Consider the following 21,051-nt stretch of genomic DNA (forward strand, 5'->3'; position numbering starts at 1 on the left):
GGGAGATTCCAATCCCCAATTCCATCCTGTCCTGTGAGGTTGTCAGTGCTGGGCTTGGCCTGGGGTGGGGGATCAGTACGAAGCCTATGGATCAGGTAAGAGGAAGTCTACTGTGCATTAGGGAGATCACAGATATTTCCCAAGATGGTGCTGCAGTCTCCTCTGTAGTTTAGGACTGAGCAAAGCGCTCCAGCTCATGTGCCTGGCCCAAGCCCTGCTCCAGGCCCTTCTTTGCCCCCATGTTATATCCCCAGCCACTCGGCTGTGCAACGGGGAGGACCAGAGGTCACTTCTTACTAAGTCTAAGTGCTTGAGATTCTGCTACCTGTGTTAGCTGTGTGACTTGGGGTAAGTTGCTTAACCTCTCTGTTCTGCCTCTGCCTTCACTGTAAGTGGGAGCAGTAACAGTCCTCTACCTCTTTGCACCATGCTGCCCACTAAAAATACAACAGGAGCCACATGTATGTAATCAAAGTGTTTTCCAGTAGCCACATTAAAAAAAGAAAAAGAGACAGGTGAAATAAACTTGAATAGTATATTTTATTTATCCCAATATACCTGAGATAGTATTCTTTCTACAAGTAGTTGATACAAAAATTATTAGAGATATTTTGCAGGTTTTTTCATACTAAGTTTGAAGTCCCGTGTGTATTTTCACATTTACGGCACTTCCCGATTTAGACTAGCCATATCTCAAGTGTTTAGTAGCCACATGTGGCCAGTGGCTAGCATTTGGACAGGACAGTCTTTAGGTCATTGTGATGAAATAGCGCTTGGCCTGGACGGGCTTCTGCGGTATTTAGCTATTCTTATTCATATTTGTATTATTCTGCTCGGTCCACACCCATGGACTCTCTCCAAGCCTCAGAAACAAAAACAAAACCTTTACATTTGCTCAGCACTTTATAGTGTTCAAAGCACTTTGGTATCCGCGATCTTGTTTAATCTTTGCTGCAGTCCTGTGGGCCAGTAATGAGGCTCCAAAATATAAAATTATTGTCCAAAGCTGCTCAGCTGGCAGAGGGAGGGGCAGGGGCTCAGGGGAGCAGGGGGTTTTGCCCTAAATCCTTCATTGCTGCATCACAGACTTGGGTGGGACGCCCGCCAAACTGCCACCATCCCCCACTACCTTAGGCAGTCCTGTCTATGCCCTTCAACTGGATTTCCCTTCCACAGCTGAATTGGGGTGGCTGGTGGACATGCACAAGCTCCCAGACTCTGCACTCCATAGCGGGTTTTGCTCCATTTTCCTACCCCTGCTTGCTAGCCACACCTCTCGGAGAACATTTCCTCCATTGCCATAGAGGCCAGGGTCTGAGTCGGGTCGGCTCCCCTCCTCCCTCCCTGAGCTTAGAGCCACTTTAACAATTTTTTTAAAAGATTTTATTTATTTATTTGACAGAGAGAGACACAGTGAGAGAGGGAACACAAGCAGGGGGAGTCGGAGAGGGAGAAGCAGGCTCCCTGCTCAGCAGGGAGTCTGATGTGGGGCTCGATCCCAGGACCCCAGGATCATGACCTGAGCCGAAGGTAGATGCTTAATAACTGAGCCACCCAGGCACCCCTTGGAGCCACTTTAATAAGCATAACCTGCATTTATGCCAGTCCTACCATAAATCAGCCCTGAGTTCTAGCTAGAGGCTCCCTCCATTGCCAGAACCTTCATTAGCTGCGGGAATGGGCCAGGGAGAGAGCCTGGCCTTCACTTGTGCTGTGGTGACTCACCCCTTTGGGAAAGGCTGAGGTATTTGTCCTTGGGTGTGGGGGCACAGCCGCCTCTGAGCTTGGGAACACAGCCTTGCTTTGTTCGCTGGCTCTGGCTTCCAAGGCAAGAGGTGGAAGGTATGCGTCCCTCCCCTCCTCCATCTCCCCAGTGACCAGACCCCATGTCCTCCCCTGCCCCTTCCTGTTCCCACAACAGAGCCCTGACCTGCATTCCCCCATGGGGCTGGGAGATGATGGTCTGAATTGTGTGACATTAAGCTCAGCGAGATGGCATGATGTGCACATATCCAGGAAGCGCCATTTCAGTGTATTCTGTCTAGAGTGTGAATGACTGATAGAGTAAAGCAAAGAAAGATCTTGGAACTAGCTGAGGAGCGAGGAGAGGGGAGAAAGGCACAGAGAGAGGAGGCCAAGGGTCCCAGAGACAGACTGGACTTCACAACATTGTCGAGCACTGGCTCTACCCCAGACCCCTCATCATCCCTGTGGGGTCCAGACCCCGATGACTCCATGTTCCAGGAGGACTGGGCTGAGGCAGGAATGGGAGAGGTTAGAAGAAAGCAGGTCCTGGGCCATTGGGAAGGAATAGAGACGGAAGCAGTTCAGGGATCGAGGCCTGGGTGGGGTGGGGGCAGGTGGGGCCGTCGGACTCAAGACCCCTGCCTTCTCCGTTGCCAGCGTGGGCCAGCGCCAGCTTGTGTGCCTGGCCCGAGCCCTGCTCCGCAAGAGCCGAATCCTGGTTTTAGACGAGGCCACGGCAGCCATCGACCTGGAGACGGACGACTTCATCCAGGCCATCATCCGCACCCAGTTTGAGAGCTGCACGGTGCTGACCATCGCCCACCGGCTCAACACCATCATGGACTACACCAGGTGGGACACCAGAACCCAGCCGGAGGGGAGTCTGGTGGAGTCATCTGGTCTACTGGGAAGGCAGATGAAGGTGGTCTGGACACAGGAGAGCTCATGGGATTGTCTAGGACCCGGGAGTGGGGAGGGAGGAAAGGCAGGGCTTCCCAAGTTATGGGTAAGGGGCGGGACAGAGTGGAGTCAATGGCACTTGGGGGCCTAGGGACGTTTTCTGAGACAGGACACTTTCATCAGTTTCCCAGCGTGTAAGGAAGGGGCACACTGGGGCTCCCTAGGCATTCCAAATTGTGCCTAGGCCACCTCCCTCCAGCCTGTGAGGTGGGGCTGGCTCCTTCCTGGCCACACTCTCACTCCCTGGGCCCCAGGGTTTAGGGCCCGCACCGCTCGTTCGTACCTCACTCCTGCAATCTGAGTGGGGCATACAGATGAGGAAGCCACTGAGAGAAGTTCATGATGCTTAGGTCCCTGCCTTGGGGGGCTGGACCTGACAGCACTGTGGGAGGTAGACGCTCTGTGGTGAGAACTCAGGGAGCGGGGCGGGGGAGGCTGAGTTCCAGCCCCTGCAGCTGCTGGGCCCCTGTGACCTTGGCCAAGGGGCCAAACCAATCTCTTTCTCTCTCTCTCTCTCTTTCTCTCTCTCTGTCTCGGGGTTGTTGTAGGGAGTCAATGAGCCCCTTTCTCCCTTTCTTTAACCCTCCCTGGCACCAGGGCATCTAAGGATTAGGGACGGGGCCTTGCCCTCTAGATCTTACGCCTTCCCTGGGGAGGCAGCCGCTCAGCCAAAAGGAAAACCTGGGAAAGGAAAACCTATTCCCTCATTGTGTCCAGTGCTAAGGTTCGCTGCTGGAGGACAGCATGAGGGGCTGAGGGGTCAGAAGTGTCAGGGAAGTGACCCGGCGCTGGCCTGGCAGACTGGCCGCCTCGGAGACGTGGGAGTTCCGGGGGATGAAGGGGAGGAAGCTGCAGCCAATCTGTGTTGAAGGAGTGTGGGGGGAGCACAGCTACAGGCGTCCATTCACAACATAAACCTTCACAGCAGGGGGACACGGGAAGATGCCACAGACTGGATGATGGGGCAGACCTTGTCCCTGTCTCGGATGTGTCCCCACACAGCCCTCAGGGGCTTGAGAACCAAGCTGAGAATGCCGGATGCTGCCATCCCTCCCCCACTCTCATCCGGCACCCCACTGAGAAAGGAAAGGGTAGACAGGAGGTGCTAGGCCCTGGGTCCAGACAAGGGACAAGGAGGGGCTGAGAGAGTCTGTCCCCAGGCCTAACTGAAAATGGTGCTCACCAGCAGCCTTGAGGGTAGATGGCTCAAACCAGCCTGGGAGGTTGGGAGTTCATTCTGCTGGGACAGATGGAAATGAATCCGACAATCATGCTATTGAATGTATAACTAGAGGTTGGAGGAAGGAAGTAGGGGTCCATGTGTGTAGATGGGAGGAAGCCAGTCTGCAAGGGCAGCCAGAACACTAACTCTCCTAAGAAGAGGAAGTGTCCGCCAGGCCCTAAAGGATGAGTAAGAGTTAGGGAGTGGATGAAATGGGGTATGGACACAAATGTCAGGCAAAGGATGCAACACATGCAAAGGCCCTGGGGTAGGAAGGCACGTGAGGCTGGAGCGTGCAGGGTGAAGGGGGCATTAGAACCAAGCAGAGGAGGTGAGAGGGACAGGTCCCACTAGGCCACACTTCGGGAACTGTGGTAGAGCCATCCGTCCTCACCCTAAGAACAGTGAGAAACCACTGAAGCGGGGAGGGGCAGTCTGCAGGCTCTAGTTCAGGCAGTGGCCAGGCAGAGATGTGCTCAGACACACTCCTCCCAGAACAAGTCTCCGGGAGCCATATAGGTAAGGAAGCAGAGTTTGGCCATCCCCTCCCATCGAGGGGCATCTCCCTGGGGCTCAAGAGAGCCCTTTCTGCACCTGCCCCTCCCTGGGAGCCAGGCTGCTGATCCCACCCCAGGTGCATCCTGTGCTTCCTTGGCAGGGGATTGGAATCCCAAGCCCAGGCCTGACTCTGTATGTGTGTGTGTGTGTGTGCGCGCGCGCACGCGCAATCGCGTGCATATAGATCCACCCATCAGCAGCAACCAGATTTGCAGCCAAAGTCCCAGATTCCAGGGTCAGCCTCAGCACAGCCTGATCCCCTGCCGTGTGCCTTTGTGACTTGGCACAAAGCAGATGGAACTGCGCAGGGGCTAGCACACAGGCCCATGGCTCCCTGAGCACGGTCCTGCGACCCCGGTGAGGGAAGGGCTCATTAAGGAAGCTTTTTGGAGCCCCGACTAGCAGAGATGAATAGCAACCTCGTGTTTGATCCCAGAAACCACCTCATCTGCCAGGAGAGCAAAGGGAGCGGCTAAAATAACCAGCCTTGCAAACCTGCACGTGTGGCTTCGCAGCTGTGTTGGGTGGGTCGCCTGAAGCAGGCTTGGCCTGTCACTGCAGGGCCTGGGCGGTCCCCGGATGGGGTGGGGTGGACTCGACGGCCAGGCCTAGGCTGATGGAGCCCTGACCACTTCTTCTCTTTGGCTAGGGTCCTGGTCCTGGACAAAGGGACGATAGCAGAATTCGACTCTCCGGCCAACCTCATTGCAGCCAGAGGCATCTTCTATGGGATGGCCAGAGACGCTGGACTTGCTTAGAATACATTCCCGGGGCCTCCTCCTGGCCATTCCTGGTTTTCCGAGTACGTCTGCAGGATGGACTCTGACAGCAGAGGCTGGGGGCATCCATTGGGAGTTTTGCCCTGTCAGGTGCCTCCCAGAATAATTGTGCTTAAATGCTTTAAATGCAGAAAGCAGGGCCCTAGAGGTGACTGATGTGCCTGAGGTCACAGCTGGCTGAAGGCAGAGCCCAGATGGGTGCCCGGGTCTCCTGATTCCCAACCTGGTGTTATTTCCACGCTGTGCTGTTCTCAATCATCTCATGGAATGACCTCTCTACTCTGTATGATTTTTCATATTTTCTACTCTGAAGTAGTTTTCTTTTTTTTTTTTTTTTTTTTTTAAAGTAAAGCTTTTTCCTCCTGGAACACCAGACTGCCGGGTCAGGCCGTCCTCAGGAACAGAGTCCTGTACTCTGGGGTGCTGGCCTGAATCCATTAAAACCGGGGCACTGACGAAATAAAGCTACGTGGTCAACAATACGTATGCCCCAACATTGCCTTCCTCTGCCTGTTCACAAAGTTTGGGACTTAGGACCTTTGAGGGAGGCAGGGAGGTAGGGGGAGAGGTGGTAGAGGTAGACTTTACATACATTCACATGGCTGGAATTATCTGAAAACTTCAGACTCGAGAGCTTTTGGCTAGATATATCGTCTTCACAGCCAAAATTCACAGGGTAATTGCCAGGAATTCCTGCTCTGCTCTGCAGATACTGTAAAAAGGCAAGAAATAAAGCCCCTGAAATCTGACCCAAGGCCTCCTGGGAAGGCTGCTGTGAACACCTTCACGTTTATGTCATCCCTCAGACCTCCAAGCCTGCTCCTCTAGGGGCTGAGATGGGCATGGGGCTTCATTTTCTTGCTCCTTTAGAATGTTCCAGACAGGTCCCCATAAGCAGCAAGGCCTCCAAGCCACTCCTCTTCCTCTGTCTGGCCAAAGCTGAATATGGGAGCAAACAGCAGCCTGGGGGCCGCATCACACACACACACACACACCCCACCGCCCCCGCCAATCCCAGGCTGGTAAATACATCTTGAGGGGGTAAATTAAATTTGGTCCGAGCAAGCCAACAGAGGACTCATTTTCTGCAGGTCAGAGTCCATCTGGCATAAGGCCTCCTATTTGGAATGGATCTCTCTTCTTTGTTACCTTAGAGTTTTCTCTGACTCTCTCACTCCTTTGACCTTTCTGCTGTCTGATGGGACTGGTTGGAGGTGATGGTTTATCTTTCTTCCCTAAATGGTTTGTGGTAGGTGCAGAGATGGCTCCTTTGATCTGGTTCTCCTCTACCTTTCGGGTCGGCCTGTGCTGCGGGACCATTTGTTAAAGGTTAATCACATTTTTTTTGGCAGCCTGTTTCTGCCCAGGATGTTTATGAGTGTACGGAAGAAGACTTCCATCCTTGTGATAAAGCGAGTATGAAAGCACAAATGCCCAAATTATTCCGCCTCTCCTTGGTGCTAAGAAAAGGTCTCTGCTGTGTTCCTGGATTTATTAGGCCAATTTGGCATGACGTCTGCTTTGTGAGGCTCCAGCCGCCCTAAACCAACAGGAACGCGGATTCACTCGGACAGCAGGCTCAGCTGAGGCTCTGAAGGTGTAAGGCTGTATTTCCTCTCCTGCCTTGGGAGTTTGCTTCTGAGCTCTCGGAGGTCCTGACAGGTGCTGACAGCCCAGAGGAGAGGCTCAGTTGTATAAAGTAAATAGCATAATCAAAACCTGTGGTTAACAGAGGATGACCTCCATCTATCTAGCTCAGCCACTCCGGGGAAATGAAGCTCACTGCTGTGAACTGGGAGGAAGGGCGCTGCACAAAACACCCATCTCCAGCTGCCACTGACAGGCCACGAGCACCACAGCAGCCGCGGGAGGGAGGGAGGCGGCTCAGGTGGAGGGAACGCTCCCCTCTAGTTTTCCTCCAGAGCGCCGTGCCCCTGGGACTGTCCAGAAATTTGAACCCCCTGGGCTGAGAAGTGCCGTGCTGTTTAGGAGGCCGAAATGAAAGAATATGGGCTCAGTCCGTTAATATTTGATTTTAATAATACTTGTTATGTTTGAACAGTCGGCAATGCACAAAGAAAAAAGTTTTCAGTGAATGTTTACACATAGTGTGAACACATGCTTTAAATATGCGGTGGAAGAGGGGTGAATTCACAGTTAACAAAGCTAAAAAAAAAAGTCCTTGTTATAAATTACACAAAGCATATAAAAATATTTCTCTGAATGCATAGATTAAGACTTTAAACTCACCTACCATCAACTGTGCAGTCTCATCCCACCGCCAGACGCAGGAATCAGCTGACTACAGAAGACTTGATGAAGGAGAAGGGAGGCCAGGGGAGAACTCAGCCCACCCCTGAGATGCCAAGCCCCTCCCTCACTCTCACTTCTGTTTCAGGGGAAATGCCCCTGGACAGACTCCTCTGTAGGGGCCACCTCCGGGCCAGGGACCTCCACTGCCTCTGAGTCTCTAACTGATCTAGATGGCTAGAAGAGTTTTTACCCCAGTGATTTAAACATAAATTAATACTGGATTATTTCCTCTGACAGAACTAGCCTTCATGTTATCAGTAAATTGTAACTTTTCCCAACAGGAAGGAAAAAAAGGTTAGTAGGTCTAGGTAAACTAGCTTCTGATTGGTTGAAACACAAGGGAGGTTTCTTCTTTAAAGCACTTCAGAGAAGGTATAGTAAGTAACCTTTACTCAGTGATGCAAACACTGTACAAGGGTGATTAAGTCACATCAGTAACTAGTGGAATACGGGTAAGTCACCGGACACAGTGACTCCATGAAGCTGGCCTTCAAAACACCTCGGCCTCAGCTCGGCCCTGAGGCAGCAGCGGGAGGCCATTCGCTTAGCACAACATTCTCTTCCGTTGACATCTTCTGCACGTTCTTGCTCAATTAGTCGCAGTGTTCCAATAAAATTAACACAGTTAGGAAGTTCAGTTTCTTTGGAAACTATAGGCACTATGGGGAAAAAGCTTCTTAAGACAGCAGGGATGCTCTTCAGCTGGCTTCGAACCCCTGCCCTCCTGCTTGTCCAAGTGTGCTCGTTCTTGCTTCTAAAGGTAAGCTGTTTGTCTCAACAAGACAGTGGCTCTTTTACCATTAATGACACTGAAGGAGAGGAAAAGAATTCTTGAATGCGCTCTTTAAAGAAACATTCATATGCCATGCTCCAGAGTTTAATCAGGTGTCTTCCAGAACAAAGCCCAGGAAGCTCTCGACTGGCTTTGTTAAGTGGACTGGTGGTGGTAGTGGGGGAGCCCTAAGAGCAAACAATTTGTTTACAAAAAGCAACAGGTTTCAGAGTTGTGTAAAAATCCTAATAATTTCAAAATAACCTTTATCTTTGATACAAAAATAAAGATGCTAACTCCTTTAGCTCAGTTTCCCACGGTAACCTTTAAAATAGCAACAGATTCAGTTTCAAAAATTGCTTTTTCATTTCTAGTGGGAAATGGAAGTGGAGAACACGGGCCGGCCATGTTTGTGCTCTTCTCAGACGGTGCAATTAAACACGGAGAGGACAGGAACCGCTTTAGAGATTGAAAAGGGGTGGGAGGGGGGAGAAGTGGTCGCTTTTTTGGAAAGCATCAGAGAGCCCTCTAGCGGCCACAGAGTTAATGCAGCAAGGGCGGTCCAGGCAATGGCGGCCTAGAGATGGGGAAGCAGTCTTGAGGGCTCACAAAGGAGGGGCCGGGGAAGGGCAGCTCTTTTGGTTAACAGCATACTTACAACTAGGAAACTGAATTCTTAAAGACTTTGAACCTGAGTAACATTTATAAGTAGGGTATGTGAAACCTCACAGCCACTAGTCACACTAAAATTCTTTTGCCCAGTACCTGTGCTTTCCCCAGTTTCCTCTCTGGCCAGCTCCTCCTTGCAGAGAGGCGGGAGGAGGCGACACCAAGAGAGCATGTCTGCCCTGCAGGTGCCCCTGCGAACAGGCTCCGCGCTCTCTCGGTATCTGCGTGGACAGCTCACTGCCACAGGGCACACGAAACTGTGGACTCGGGACTGCCGGCTGCTGCCTCTCCAGGCCACTTCTCAGCTGTTCACAGCTTCAAGCAATAGGTTTATTGTGCACCAAGAGGCTTGGAAGAGTGGCACCGCTGCTGGGGGGGGGGCGGGGCCTCCTACCTTGGCAGAATGATGTTAGTGTATGCTACACAGTGGCGCCCAAGGCATTTCCATCCATGGCTGGTCCTTGGCCCAGAGGGGACGCGCACTGTCACAATACTCAGCGGGGAAAGTCCCTGCTGCATTAGTAAGTCAGTTTGGAAGCTCTCCTGTTGTAGCAAGGTCTTTCAGTCAGTGTGGATGCAGCATTTCTGAACAGAAAATTGTTCTCACTTATCATTAGAACCAGTTCCAGCTCCTGGAAGTCTTGGAGTCGAGCAACGTCTTTATCCTAAAACAAAATAGGTTGGGCATGTTAAGAGCAGTCACTTGTCTCTATATGTTTGGTGTGTTGCGTCAATACCAGTATCTCAGCTCATTTTAAGAGGCTCATGCTCTACCGACTGAGCTAGCTGGGCTCTCCACTCATTTTAAAGCCAGGCAAAAAAAGGAGGAGGGGGAGAAGCAGGGGGAGGGGGAGAAACAGGGGGAGGAGGAGAAGAGGGGGAGGAGGACAAAGAGGAAGAGGAGGAGGAGGCTTGGGAAGAGAAGTGGGAGGAGGAGGAAGAAGATGAGGAGGACTGGGAAGAGGAGGAGTGGGAGGAGGAGGAGGAGGAAGAAGAGGAGGAGGAAGAGAAAGAAGAGGAGGAAGAGGAGGAGGAGGATCAGGAAGAGGAGGTGGGGGAGGAGAAGAGGAAGATCCCAGTGGCCGGCTGTGGGTGACAGTGCAAGAGAGTCCCTAGGGGTATGAGCTGGGTTGGCGTGGAGGCAGAAGCCCTTACCAGCAACTGCTCCAGGATGAGCACCTCCTGAAGCGAGAGGCCATTCAGATCTGTTCTCCCCAGGTGCCCTGAGACGCCATGGATGCTGGGAGGACCACACACGTGTCCATGTGGATTTGTGTTATCATCTAACCTGGTTCTTAACACAGGCCGTATCTGATAGTGCAGTAGAGTGACCCTTACCTATCACTCCACAACCAACCAAAAATTGGTACATGGGAATTGTAATTCAGAACATTCTCTCTGGTATCCTACAACTTTCAAAAATGTCACGTCTCTGTAGACGCAGTAAAGGGAAAGAAAGCTCAATGACAGCGGCTGGAAAACCACCCTTTGCTCCTTGACTAGTCTCTTTTCAGTTCTCAACTATGATTCACACAGCCAAGGAGGAAGCTGGGTATTTTCCAAATGCAAAAAGCCACCAACCACTCGTGCTTAAGAGACCTTCCTTACCTTTCTTACCAGAGTATTGGGTAACTTTCTGATCTTCTCCACCTGATCTGGATTAACACCCAGCTCACAGCAACTCACTCTGAGTAATTCTTGATAGGTGAGCTCCTGTCGGTCCAGTTCAATTTCAATGAAATCATTTTCTCGAAGAGATGGGTTCTGAATCCTCACCTTGAGTACCAGCTCTAAAAAAAAGAGAGAGAGAAATGTTCACAGATGAGGCCTGCACCTCAGCCCATGTAATTTAAGATCTTCCCCAGAAGACGGTTCTACATAACTATGTCCCTTGCCAAAGGCCTGCACCACCCCGTGAGAGAAGCCAGCCCCGTTGGCAGGGTCAGCTCAGCCCCACTTCCGGCTCCGCCGCCACTCTTCTGCGCTGCCTGCCCTACGTGGAAGACTGCAGTTCACCGAGCAAAAGGGGGGAGCGTTGCAGGGGGAGACAACCATCCAGTGTGCGGAAGGACAATTTACTTTTGCTGCTGGAGCACAGGAGGTGAAGGTGTACAGGTGGCTTTGGGTATCAAACCACACAGGAGCAGGGCAGGGGAAGAGAGCTGAAAGGAAGGCACAGGCAGGGTATGGGAGAGGAGTGACTCTAAAAGGACTTAATACGTGTGAATATAAAGGTATCTATGAATGATGACATTCCTTGCAACAAACACAGTAAGACAGCGGAAAGATAAGCTACTAATAAGAAAGACAGTCTAACTGTGATCTGAATGCAGTATACCTCAGCATGGAAAGAATCTGGGCTTTGGGAGTGAATAAGCACTATTATTCAAGGGTCTGGGATCTAAGCCCTCCGTCCCTAAAATTCTGAGCCTGGCTGCCAAGATGGCCCACGCCAAGCACCTACATGGGTCTGTGAGTTCTGCTTTGCTCTTTACGTATGAATCCCTCATGGCAGCCCTAGGCCAGGCCTATCAGCACCTGAATGTACTTCTTTTCTAGCTCTGTCCTCCGTGTAGACCTAGAAGGCATGACATAGCTGGAGTCTAAGTGCACCCGGCATGCACAGCCTCATATCTGAACACCACTCTCCGCCAGAAGGAACCAGGGCTCCTTGGAGAAACAGATGCTTCTGGGGCTGGGGTAGGGAAAGTTACACTGGAAGCCTGGACCTTCTTGCTACACCAGAAAGGACACATTCCAAGAATGATGGGACATGTCCATGCAACATGAGAACTGGCTTGAAGGGGCTCCCTCTGGACAGATTTGGTGTAATTTGAACATCAAGATAATGCTAGTAATGAATTATAACCTAATGTAAAGAAACTACGAGTTCATACTGATATAAAATATGGAGGCTAAGGGAAGGTCCTTCTTTACAGTAGAATAGCGACTAGTATGTAGAGAAAGATGATAGGGGATCATATTACACAATACCGGGCCTGGATTCTTCAAAAATACTGAGGGTCAAAATGACAGAGAAAGGCTGAGGAACCTTTTAGGTGAAAGGAAAATGGAACAACAGGATAACTAAATGCAACGGGTGACTCTGGGCAGGGGGCAGAAGTGGAGGGAGAGCACAGAGCCGCCAGAGGGCACCGTGGAGATAACTGACAACATCTGAATACGGCCTGGATTAGAGAATGGTAATGTAGCAAGGTTACATTTCCTGAACTCGATCACTGGATGGTGCTTATGTAAGAGACCACCCTTGTTCTTGGAAAATACATACTTAACTATTTCAATATAAACAACTTGTGAATCTGGGTAAAGAGAGCTCCTTAAACTAGTCTTGCAAAATTTCTGTAACTCTGCGATTAGATTCTCAATACCTACATAAATCTCACCCCCTACTGCCCCTTCCACCCTCCCGCCCCCAACCAAGAAGTGCATCACTAGACCTCTGGACACCGGCTGGCCCGCAGCGACGGCTGCTTCCCGCCGCAGGCTTACCTTGCATATTAAATGGAAATGCCCCCGTGAAGAAGAACGGCTGGAATGCTGGCGTCGGGCCTGCATATGTCCCATTTTGAGGCTCCAGAGACACTGGTGGCTTGGACGGGACAGAAGAGAACAACGAGCGGCTCTGACTCACTGGTGGCTGACAGACAGGACCCGGTTTTGTGCTTTCTGGTGTTCTGAGTATGGCAGAGGGGGCAGACACGTCCCGGTTCTGAACCAGTGCCAAAGAGGTGTGGTCCCGTGGAAAGGCCCCGGCCAGGGGAGGCTCCCCCGTGGGGAGCAATGGAGCAGAGCCATCTGCAGCGGGCGATGCCGGTGGTGTGGAGGGACCCCCGTTCTGTAGCTGGCCTGGATCCTCTGCCGCAGGGGTGTAGATGAAAGGGAAGGCTGGGTTGGCCAAATAGTTGGGAACAAAGGGCAGTTCTGACTCCTTCTTCAGCTGGGGGAGGCTGTCAGCACCATCATCTTCTTCCACTTACAAAGAAGAAAATGCGTAACATTTACACAGCCCTTTAAAAATCACCAGGGAAGGAGTGTCTTGTGAAAGCTAGTGGTCTGTGACATATTTTGTTCAATGTTTACCGCCTCTTCAAATCAGAAGAGAAAAAAAGCGTTTCATCAGGTTTTTTTTTTTTTTTTAAAGATTTTATTTATTTATTTGACAGAGAGAGATCACAAGTAGACAGAGAGGCAGGCAGAGAGAGAGAGGGAAGCAGGCTTCTTGCTGAGCAGAGAGCCCGATGCGGGACTCGATCCCAGGACCCTGAGATCATGACCTGAGCCGAAGGCAGCGGCCTAACCCACTGAGCCACCCAGGCGCCCCTCATCAGGTTTATGATCACCATTTTTATCACCTTAAATTTTACTGATTAAAAAAATAAAACCTGGTAGTGCCAACTTGTCTGGAAACCACACGGAATTGCTATCTTGGCACGGTAATATTACCTTTGCTTTTAAAAACAGATTTGCGGTTTGAGTGGCCTCAGGATCACGGCCAACAACACTGTGAGTCTTAAATTAGTTTGACAAAATCAGAGGTTGCCCCCAACACAGACTCACCTCCCATGATCTTCCTGATTTCTCTCCTTGATGTCAATTGTACTGGCATTTCTCCTTTTGTCGTAAGAATCTCCTTGTCAGCTCCTGATTGTAATAAGTAGGAGACCACCTGACCGTGATTGCGTTTACATGCCCAGTGTAAACAGGTCCTGTCCCAAGGAAAGGGAAAAAAGAGTGAGGTAAAAGGCGAGAGGTGATTCGGGATTTCAAATCCCATCTGCTTGTCAAGAAATATATGGAAGCCCAATAAAGAGTTCAGATAGAACCAGGAAACCAGGCTGGCAACCTCAGCTTTTCTTTCCAGAAAGCAGGTGCTTGAAATTTATTTCTAAATTTCATTCTGGGCCCTTGGGAAAAACCAATTTATCCTGGGAGCTTTCATGTCAATGGCTTCCACGAGGCTGGCTGGCCAGCGAACTCTGATGGTACTGCTGAGTGGTCTTCTATCAGTGACGCTCATTAGACTATCCCAGTCTCTTTACAATGTTTTTATAGGGCCCCATTCCTTTTTAGGGACAATGGCAACTTGCTTCATATGCACCAAATGACACATGAAGATTAAATATTATCAGGCTAATAAACATCTACAGCTTGCTCGGCTGCTAAAATTATTATTGCTACAGTAGATATTCCCAGCCAAATCTCGGTTGCTCACTCTTTTCCTTTTCTTTCCTACACACACACACACACACACACACACACACACACACACAAGGTTTTGAAATCTCCATTTCTGAAAAAGTTGGCTTCTCTAGTTCTCTCCAGAAGGCTCATCTGCTTAAACGTACAGCACCGCACTCAGACTTTAATTCCTATGGCATTTTAAAAATGTACATCAACGACCAAAATTTTGAAGAACAAACTCTTCTGGGGTGCCTGGGTGGTTCAGTGGGTTAAGCCTCTGCCTTCAGCTCAGGTCATGGTCTCAGGGTCCCGGGATTGAGCCCAGCATCAGGCTCTCTGCTCAGCAGAGAGCCTGCTTCCCCCTCTCTCTGTGCCTGCCTCTCTGCCTAATTGTGATCTGTCTCTATCAAATAAATAAAATCTTTTTAAAGATTAAAAAAAGAAGAAGAAAAAAGAACAAACTCTTCTAACATATTAGACTCATTTAAGTAAAACTAATTATTTACTATTGTACACATAGGGTTTATGCATACTCTGAAGGGCTATTAACACTGCATAGAAATATAATTAGCATGCCAGTTAAAAACTCCATCTTAGGGCGCCTGGGTGGCTCAGTGGGTTAAGCCGCTGCCTTCGGCTCAGGTCATGATCCCAGGTCCTGGGATCGAGCCCCACATCGGGCTTTCTGCTCAGCGGGGAGCCTGCTTCCTCCTCTCTCTCTCTGCCTGCCTCTCTGCCTACTTGTGATTTCTCTCTGTCAAATAAATAAATAAAATCTTTAAAAAAAAAAAAAAAACTCCATCTTAACAGAAATGAAAGGATTCAAAGTTACTAAGTTCATCCCCAGTTGCCAAAAGCTGAATGATATTAAAGAAGGAAAATATTTTTCCCCTGTTCTGAAATGTCCTCACTCACCAATTCTCTAATTGGACAGAGGTAAATATCTTCAGAGCTTACAGCCAAATAAGCAAATATTGTAAAGAACAGAACAATATGTTCAGTAGTGAGGGGCAGGTCACTAACCTGGAAGTTTAACTATCCAGACAGTTCCTTGGGTTCCAGAGAGACATTGATTTGCCCTGGCCTGCTAAACATTTCTGACTTACAGAAAGCCAGCCACTCCACTGATATTTCAGAGGGATAGCCTGCGCTATTATTCATTAGAATTAGATTATCTGGGTACCTTTAAGATATACTCTATGAAGAAAAGATTGCCATTTTGGGAGAAATAAGGGAAGAGGCTTGATCTCAGCTTCTGAAATATAAGCTCATGAAGACAAGAAAGTGTCTGCCTGGACATACAGGCACTTCACCACTGAACACATGAACCAAGAATAAGGTGGAGATTGCTCCGAGTGGAAGGAGCCAATACATCCTTGATTGTGGGCAAACTGCAGCTGAGTGAGTGAGTGAGTGAGTGAGTGAGTGTGTGTGTGTGTGTGTATGCGTGTGTATCTGTGGCACAGGCTTGAAGAGTGAATAATGATAATAAGTGACCATTCAAAAATGAATGGAGCATGATGAGAAAAATACATTCCCTTTTAAAAATAAAGTACTCACTTGCTGGTAGTAAATCACTTGTCCATGACAAGCTTGAGACTAAAGAAGCTAATTTACTGCCAGCGGGTCTGAGACCCTCTGGGAAAACCAACTAACTAAAGCATCACCATGTAAAGTGGGGTTAAGTCAATGTGGCGTGATTCCCCACAACCCCATGCCCTGAGTGATCATCATTTACAGCCCAGACTTGCGTGGCTCTGGGCAGCCATAACTCAGCCAGGGAGCACTTTCCACTTTTTCAGGAGCCATTATACTTGTTCCTTAAAGCCAAGGGGGTATGCACACCCTTGAATTACAACTGCTGTGGGAACCCTCTCTCTGAACTTCAACTCTTTGGGCTTTAAATTTGCAGTCAGACTATCCGGTTAGTCCGGGGAAAGTATTTCAGACCAGAGGCACTGGCCATCATTCATCGATGCTGAAATTGTGGTTACTGAGCAACTACAAATTGAAAGCAGTTACCATTCTGTTTTTCTAGACATGCTAGAGGCTATGTTTTTTGAGGGTAACCTTTATATCCCATTACTCAGCACACTGCTTAATAAGAAGAAAACAACAGTTAACACAGATCTAATGCTTTTTACACGGAGGACACTGTTCTAAAGGCTTCACATCTATTAATTCATTCGATCTCTGAACAACCCCTGAGTTAAGTGCAGTTATCAACATTCCCCTCATTTTCCAGAAGAGGAAACAGAGGTAGTCAGCAAATAAGGGAGCTGAACAGTACCCTAGGTGGTGATTAAGCTTTACAGGGACGATAAAACAAAAGAAGGGACTAGGGAGTGCCAGAGGCAGGGGAGGGGCACGGTGCCGTTTTAAATCAAGGGCCGAGGAGAGGCTCACCAAGGTAACATCTGCGCTGATACCTGAAGGAGATGAGGGAACAAAAGCATTTTAGACTTAGAGGGAAGAAAAAACACAAAGGCCTTAAATCAGGGCCATGCCTGGTGTTCTGGGAAAAGCTGGGGGGCAGGGGAGCAGAATGAGGGAAGCAAGGGTCAAATTCAGAGATGAGGCATAGAGGTAAGGAGGGAGGACAGTGCAGACAGGAGGCGGAAACTCTAGGATTGCGGGCTTTTCCTGAGCGGAAGGGCAGCCATGAGAGGGTTCCGAGCCGAGTGAAACAATCCGACTTACAACTTACGTTTTACGTCAGGCTCCCTCTGGCTGCTGTGCTGAGAAAAGACTGCAGGGTATTAAGGGTAGACGCAAGGAAACGAGTTGGGGGGCGGCCGCGAGAATCCGGGCAACAGGATGATGGTGGCCGTGTACCAGAGGTGTAGAGGTAGAGCTAGTGAGAAGTGGTCCAATTCTGACCACCACTGTAGGTAAAGCTGGCAGAATTAGCCGACTAGCCGGATGTGGAATATGAGGGAAAGACAGGAGGCAAGAAGGCTCTGGCCCGAGCACTTCAGACACCAAGATGAGTAGGACTCGAGGAGCAGGGCTGGGGTGGTAGGGGGAGGAGGGGAGATCAGGAATGCAACCTTGAACCTCCAACATGAGGTGCCTAACAGACACCTTCCCAGATGGATGAGGAGCTTCCTCAAATTCAGCTTACATATACTGAGCACCGCTTGTAGGCGGTGCTCAGTATATGTTATATATATATATATATATATATATATATATACACACACACACACACCCTCTTGTATAGGGTGCTCTTGTATATGGGGCAGGCATCATGATTAGGAAAGTAGGGTCTGGAGTCAGATGCTGGCTTCCTTCCTAGAAAATTCTATGACCTTGGGGGAAATTACTTAATCTTTCTGGGCCTCAGTTTCCTCATCTGTAAAATGGAGAGAGTAACATCTATGTTCTTGAGTAGTTGTGAATGAGATAATGAGGCAAAGCTCTCAGAGCCTTGTTTATGTCACAAACTCAGTAAATGTTAGTGATTCCTACGATGCTTCCTCCCCTTCAGTGGTCACAACACTCTTCTCAGCTGGAAAATGAAGTGACTCAGGCAAGGTTGTATTAGCTAAAGCAGGAAAGGGAGAAGAACCTGCGGGAAAGACCAGGCTCCTTCTTCTACACAACACTGCCTCCCACTGCCAAAACAGTGAGTCACAGCTTGCGAACCACAGAGCCACAGAAAAGGTACACATAGAACAGCAGGCTTGTTTGCAAACACTTTTAAAGAAAACAAAACACAATGAGAATAGCTAATGTTTCCTGGCCTTCTGGTGGGCTATCACGGCTGTTCTCCTTAGGAGGTAGGTAACTTTGTGAGGGAGTCAGGAGACAATGGTTGTGGTCCCCGCTATCTTATTAATAGCTGTGTGACCTAGGGCAGGTTATTTTCTGCGGTTGGACTCAACCACCCATCTCTAATGTCCCTCTCAGTTCCAAACTGTATGATTCCACTTTAAAAAACAAAGCCTTGGGGCGCCTGGACGGCTCAGTGGGTTAAGCCTCTGCCTTCAGCTAGGGTCAGGATCTCAGGGTCCTGGGACTGAGCCCCTGCAAGCTCTCTCTCAGCCTGCTTGTGGTCTCTGTATATATATATATATATATATATATATATATATATATACACACACACACACACATACACACACAAACATATATAAGTAAAATCTTAGAAAAAAAATAAAGCCTTAAAAAAATAAAATAAAAAATAAAGTCTTTCCAAGGTCACTTTAACTCTAAGCTAGCAAAACAGGGTGGTTAAGTGATACTTGAATCAAATAAAAATTTAAAATTTAAGTGTGAAGAGGACAGAATGACACCACACTCAGGAACTTAACACTAAAAATTTGACCAGCACATCCTAAAATGACACTCCTTTTAGACTGGGAAGGACTCAGTCTACAGGCAGCCATCTAGAGTCTTGATTCAAATTCTGTATTTATGATTGTCATTAAATAAAGCTAAACACTCCATGGGATAAACGAGTAAGTCTTTCCTCAACAGGCAGCCGTAGGCAGCAGCAAACCACTGGTGCAGTGAGACAACAGAGACACAGAATAGTGATGGAAGTGATTGGGGTTTTTGCTTTTGTTTCTCCGGTCTTGGGAAAAGAAATCGTGCTAATTTATAAGATTCGTATTTGCTCGGTTGCTTATGCGTTTTGCTCTGTACAGGTGTGTTCTCCAGAAACTCCTAGGGCAAAATAATTCAACACTCGAACCGGGGTGAGCTCCATAGGAGCGTGCGAATCATTGGAATAGTGGCCGCCAGGGTTCCGGCCCAGCGAGCCAGGGGAGCGCGGGTGGGGTGCGGGGGCTCGGCGGGGCGGGGTGGAGGGGCGGGCAGGGCTCGGGTGGGCGCTGCCCCGCGAGGACCACGTGGGCGTGGATTGGGGCAGGCCGCGCTCCCCATCGCACCGCGCAGGTCGGGGGGCCCCGGCGGGCCTCGCGAGTGCCCGGCCTCAAAGGCCCCGGCGCCGGGCCACGCCTTGATGGGCGTCCGCGGGCAGCGCCGGACCTTGGTCGCCCGCCCAGCGCCCCGGGCCCCGGCCGGCTGCTGGGACCTAGGCCTCCCCCGCTCCCCACTTACCAGCCGTTGACCTCATTTTGGGAGTTCACATCCACCCCGCTTTCCACCAGTTTCTGCACCTCCCGAATGTCCCCCAAGGCCGCGGCCTCCCGCAGCCTCTCCTGCTGCTCCTTCTGCTCTAGGAGAGCGCTCATCTTCCCCCTCGGGCCCAAGCCCCCGCCCGCCCCGCCCCGGGCCCGTCAGCGCCGCCGCCGCCGCGGCCCGCTCCCCGCCATGGGGAGAGCGCGGGGCTCGCCCGCCCTGCTCGCGCCCGGCCCGGGGCTGCTGCTCCCGCCCGCCGCCGCCCGCCGCTCCCCACGCAGCTCCCGGCCGGCCACAGGCCCTAGCCTCCGCCCCGGCCGCGCCTCCCGCGGGCGGACTGCGGGGGACCCTATTCGGAGTGACAACCCTGACCCAGATAATTTCCGTTCCTACCCTCGGCCCGGGCGCCCGGCCGGCTGTTTATGTAACCGCTGCACAACATTACCCGCCGTGATTCATGGACTATTTTTAGACCTCCCCGCCCCGCAACTTCAGGGGAGGAGGACAGACACATGGAAAGGGAAGAAAGCATAGCTGAGAGCCAGAAAAGCCTTATCCTCTGGCGCAGGCTGTTTACCAGGCATCAAAAATAATTGGTGTTTCTTCGCCACCACCCCCCAGGTCTGTTTGGCTCTTTTTCCTTATCTGAGCCAACGCCTGCCCAGCAGGACGTGGAAACGGGCTGAAAACGATCCTACTATTATAGGCCCATAATTGCAGACGTAGATTACGCTGTTCTTTCTTCTCCCGACAGTGCTTGGGACCATCCGGTTCGACTATTTCTTTCAATCGCTGCTGTTTTCCATCTCGTTTTAGACAGAGATTTCTTTTAACTTGGCTTGCAGGGAAAATATTTATATTGTGCCCGGAGTCTCTAAACTGTAATTTATTACCAATTATAAATAATGATTAATTATTCTCCATGAAGGCCATGTAAGGATAAAAGAGAGCGAGGAAGGCTCTTTTTTTTTTATCTGGCCCTGATGCCGGGATCTCTGGGGAGAGGTGGGGTGTGTAGACGCGCAGCATTTTGCCTGACTCCTGCCTGATCAATGCAACGAGGCTCAGAGCCTGGGTTGGCACTGGTTTACTACCCAGTGGGAGAAACACAGAACATGGTTTTGCTGAGCCCAGGTGCCTCGGAGAAATCTTCCAAAGCGGCACGGGTCGGAACCGAGCAAATGGGGTCAGGAAGATTAAGGAAATAACCCTGGGGTGGAAAGGAGAAAGGCCTGAACAAAGAGAGGAGATGAAAAGGAAAGAGACAAATGTAGGCACGGAGTTTTCATTTTCCTCTCTTGGGGCTGCCCAGGGTCTGCACAGCAAGCATTTTTCTTGCTACTGTTTGAGAAAAAGCCATGTCTGTCGGCTTATTATGACACAGTAATTCACACAGCACTCACCGCACACCAGGCATTGCTGATTATAAACTGACTGCTCACTTCAATTGACCCCCTGGGGCAAATTGGAGCCCAGTTTGGGCTTACAGTTTTTATTTGTCCCCCAATTTAAATTTTAATTCTCAGATCCAGCATGATACTCCATCTGAAGCTGACATGCGCAGCACTGGAATTGGGTCCTTTTAAAAAATATTTATTTATTTGACAGAGAGAGATCACAAGTAGGCATAGAGGCAGGCAGAAAGAGAGGGGGAAGCAGGCTTCCTGCTGAGCAGAGAGCCAGATGCCAGGGGCTCAATCCCAGGACCCTGGACCATGACCTGAGCCCAAGGCAGAGGCTTA

At 50.1% G+C, this 21,051-nt stretch overlaps 2 protein-coding genes across 6 annotated transcripts in view; one reads left to right on the top strand and one right to left on the bottom strand.

Annotated features, from left to right (window-relative positions):
* Positions 1-5,747, top strand: part of ABCC3 (ATP binding cassette subfamily C member 3) — a 44,647-nt gene extending 38,900 nt beyond the window's left edge. For 2 of the 3 annotated variants that reach the window (XM_047706965.1, XM_047706967.1), the window contains exons 30-31: positions 2,404-2,598; positions 5,136-5,747. In XM_047706965.1, the coding sequence (XP_047562921.1) occupies positions 2,404-2,598; positions 5,136-5,244 (304 nt within the window). In that variant the 3' untranslated portion in view covers positions 5,245-5,747. The remainder of the gene's footprint in view (positions 1-2,403; positions 2,599-5,135) is intronic. The other variant, XM_047706966.1, reaches the window with a different exon arrangement.
* Positions 5,748-7,283: 1,536 nt separating this feature from the next.
* ANKRD40 (ankyrin repeat domain 40) lies at positions 7,284-19,572 on the bottom strand. 3 transcript variants are annotated; one of them, XR_007123348.1, is made up of 6 exons: positions 19,289-19,567; positions 13,598-13,746; positions 12,530-13,012; positions 10,628-10,809; positions 9,414-9,684; positions 7,284-8,538 (listed from the first exon to the last, which is right to left on the bottom strand). XR_007123348.1 is itself a non-coding variant. In XM_047706969.1 (5 exons), exons 1-5 carry the CDS (start codon positions 19,420-19,422, stop codon positions 9,538-9,540), a joined length of 1,017 nt encoding a protein of 338 aa, XP_047562925.1. In that variant the 5' UTR covers positions 19,423-19,572; the 3' UTR covers positions 7,284-9,537. The 3 variants fall into 3 exon arrangements, 2 of the variants coding, with proteins under 2 accessions (XP_047562925.1, XP_047562924.1); XM_047706969.1 differs by having other exon boundaries at positions 7,284-9,684; positions 10,706-10,809; positions 19,289-19,572; XM_047706968.1 differs by having other exon boundaries at positions 7,284-9,684; positions 19,289-19,566.
* Positions 19,573-21,051: the final 1,479 nt, after the last annotated feature.

This window comes from Lutra lutra, chromosome 16 (genome assembly GCF_902655055.1).
Source record: "Lutra lutra chromosome 16, mLutLut1.2, whole genome shotgun sequence".
Classification (NCBI taxonomy): Eukaryota; Metazoa; Chordata; class Mammalia; order Carnivora; family Mustelidae; genus Lutra; species Lutra lutra.

Coding starts and splice junctions, on each gene's coding strand:
- ANKRD40 (XM_047706968.1), bottom strand. CDS start 19,422: ATGAGCGCTCTCCTAGAGCAGAAGGAGCAGCAGGAGAGGCTGCGGGAG. Junction 13,747..19,288: donor CAAAATGAGGTCAACGGCTG/GTAAGTGGGGAG, acceptor TCCTTGGGACAG/GACCTGTTTACACTGGGCAT. Junction 13,013..13,597: donor AATCAGGAAGATCATGGGAG/GTGAGTCTGTGT, acceptor CTTCTTTGTAAG/TGGAAGAAGATGATGGTGCT.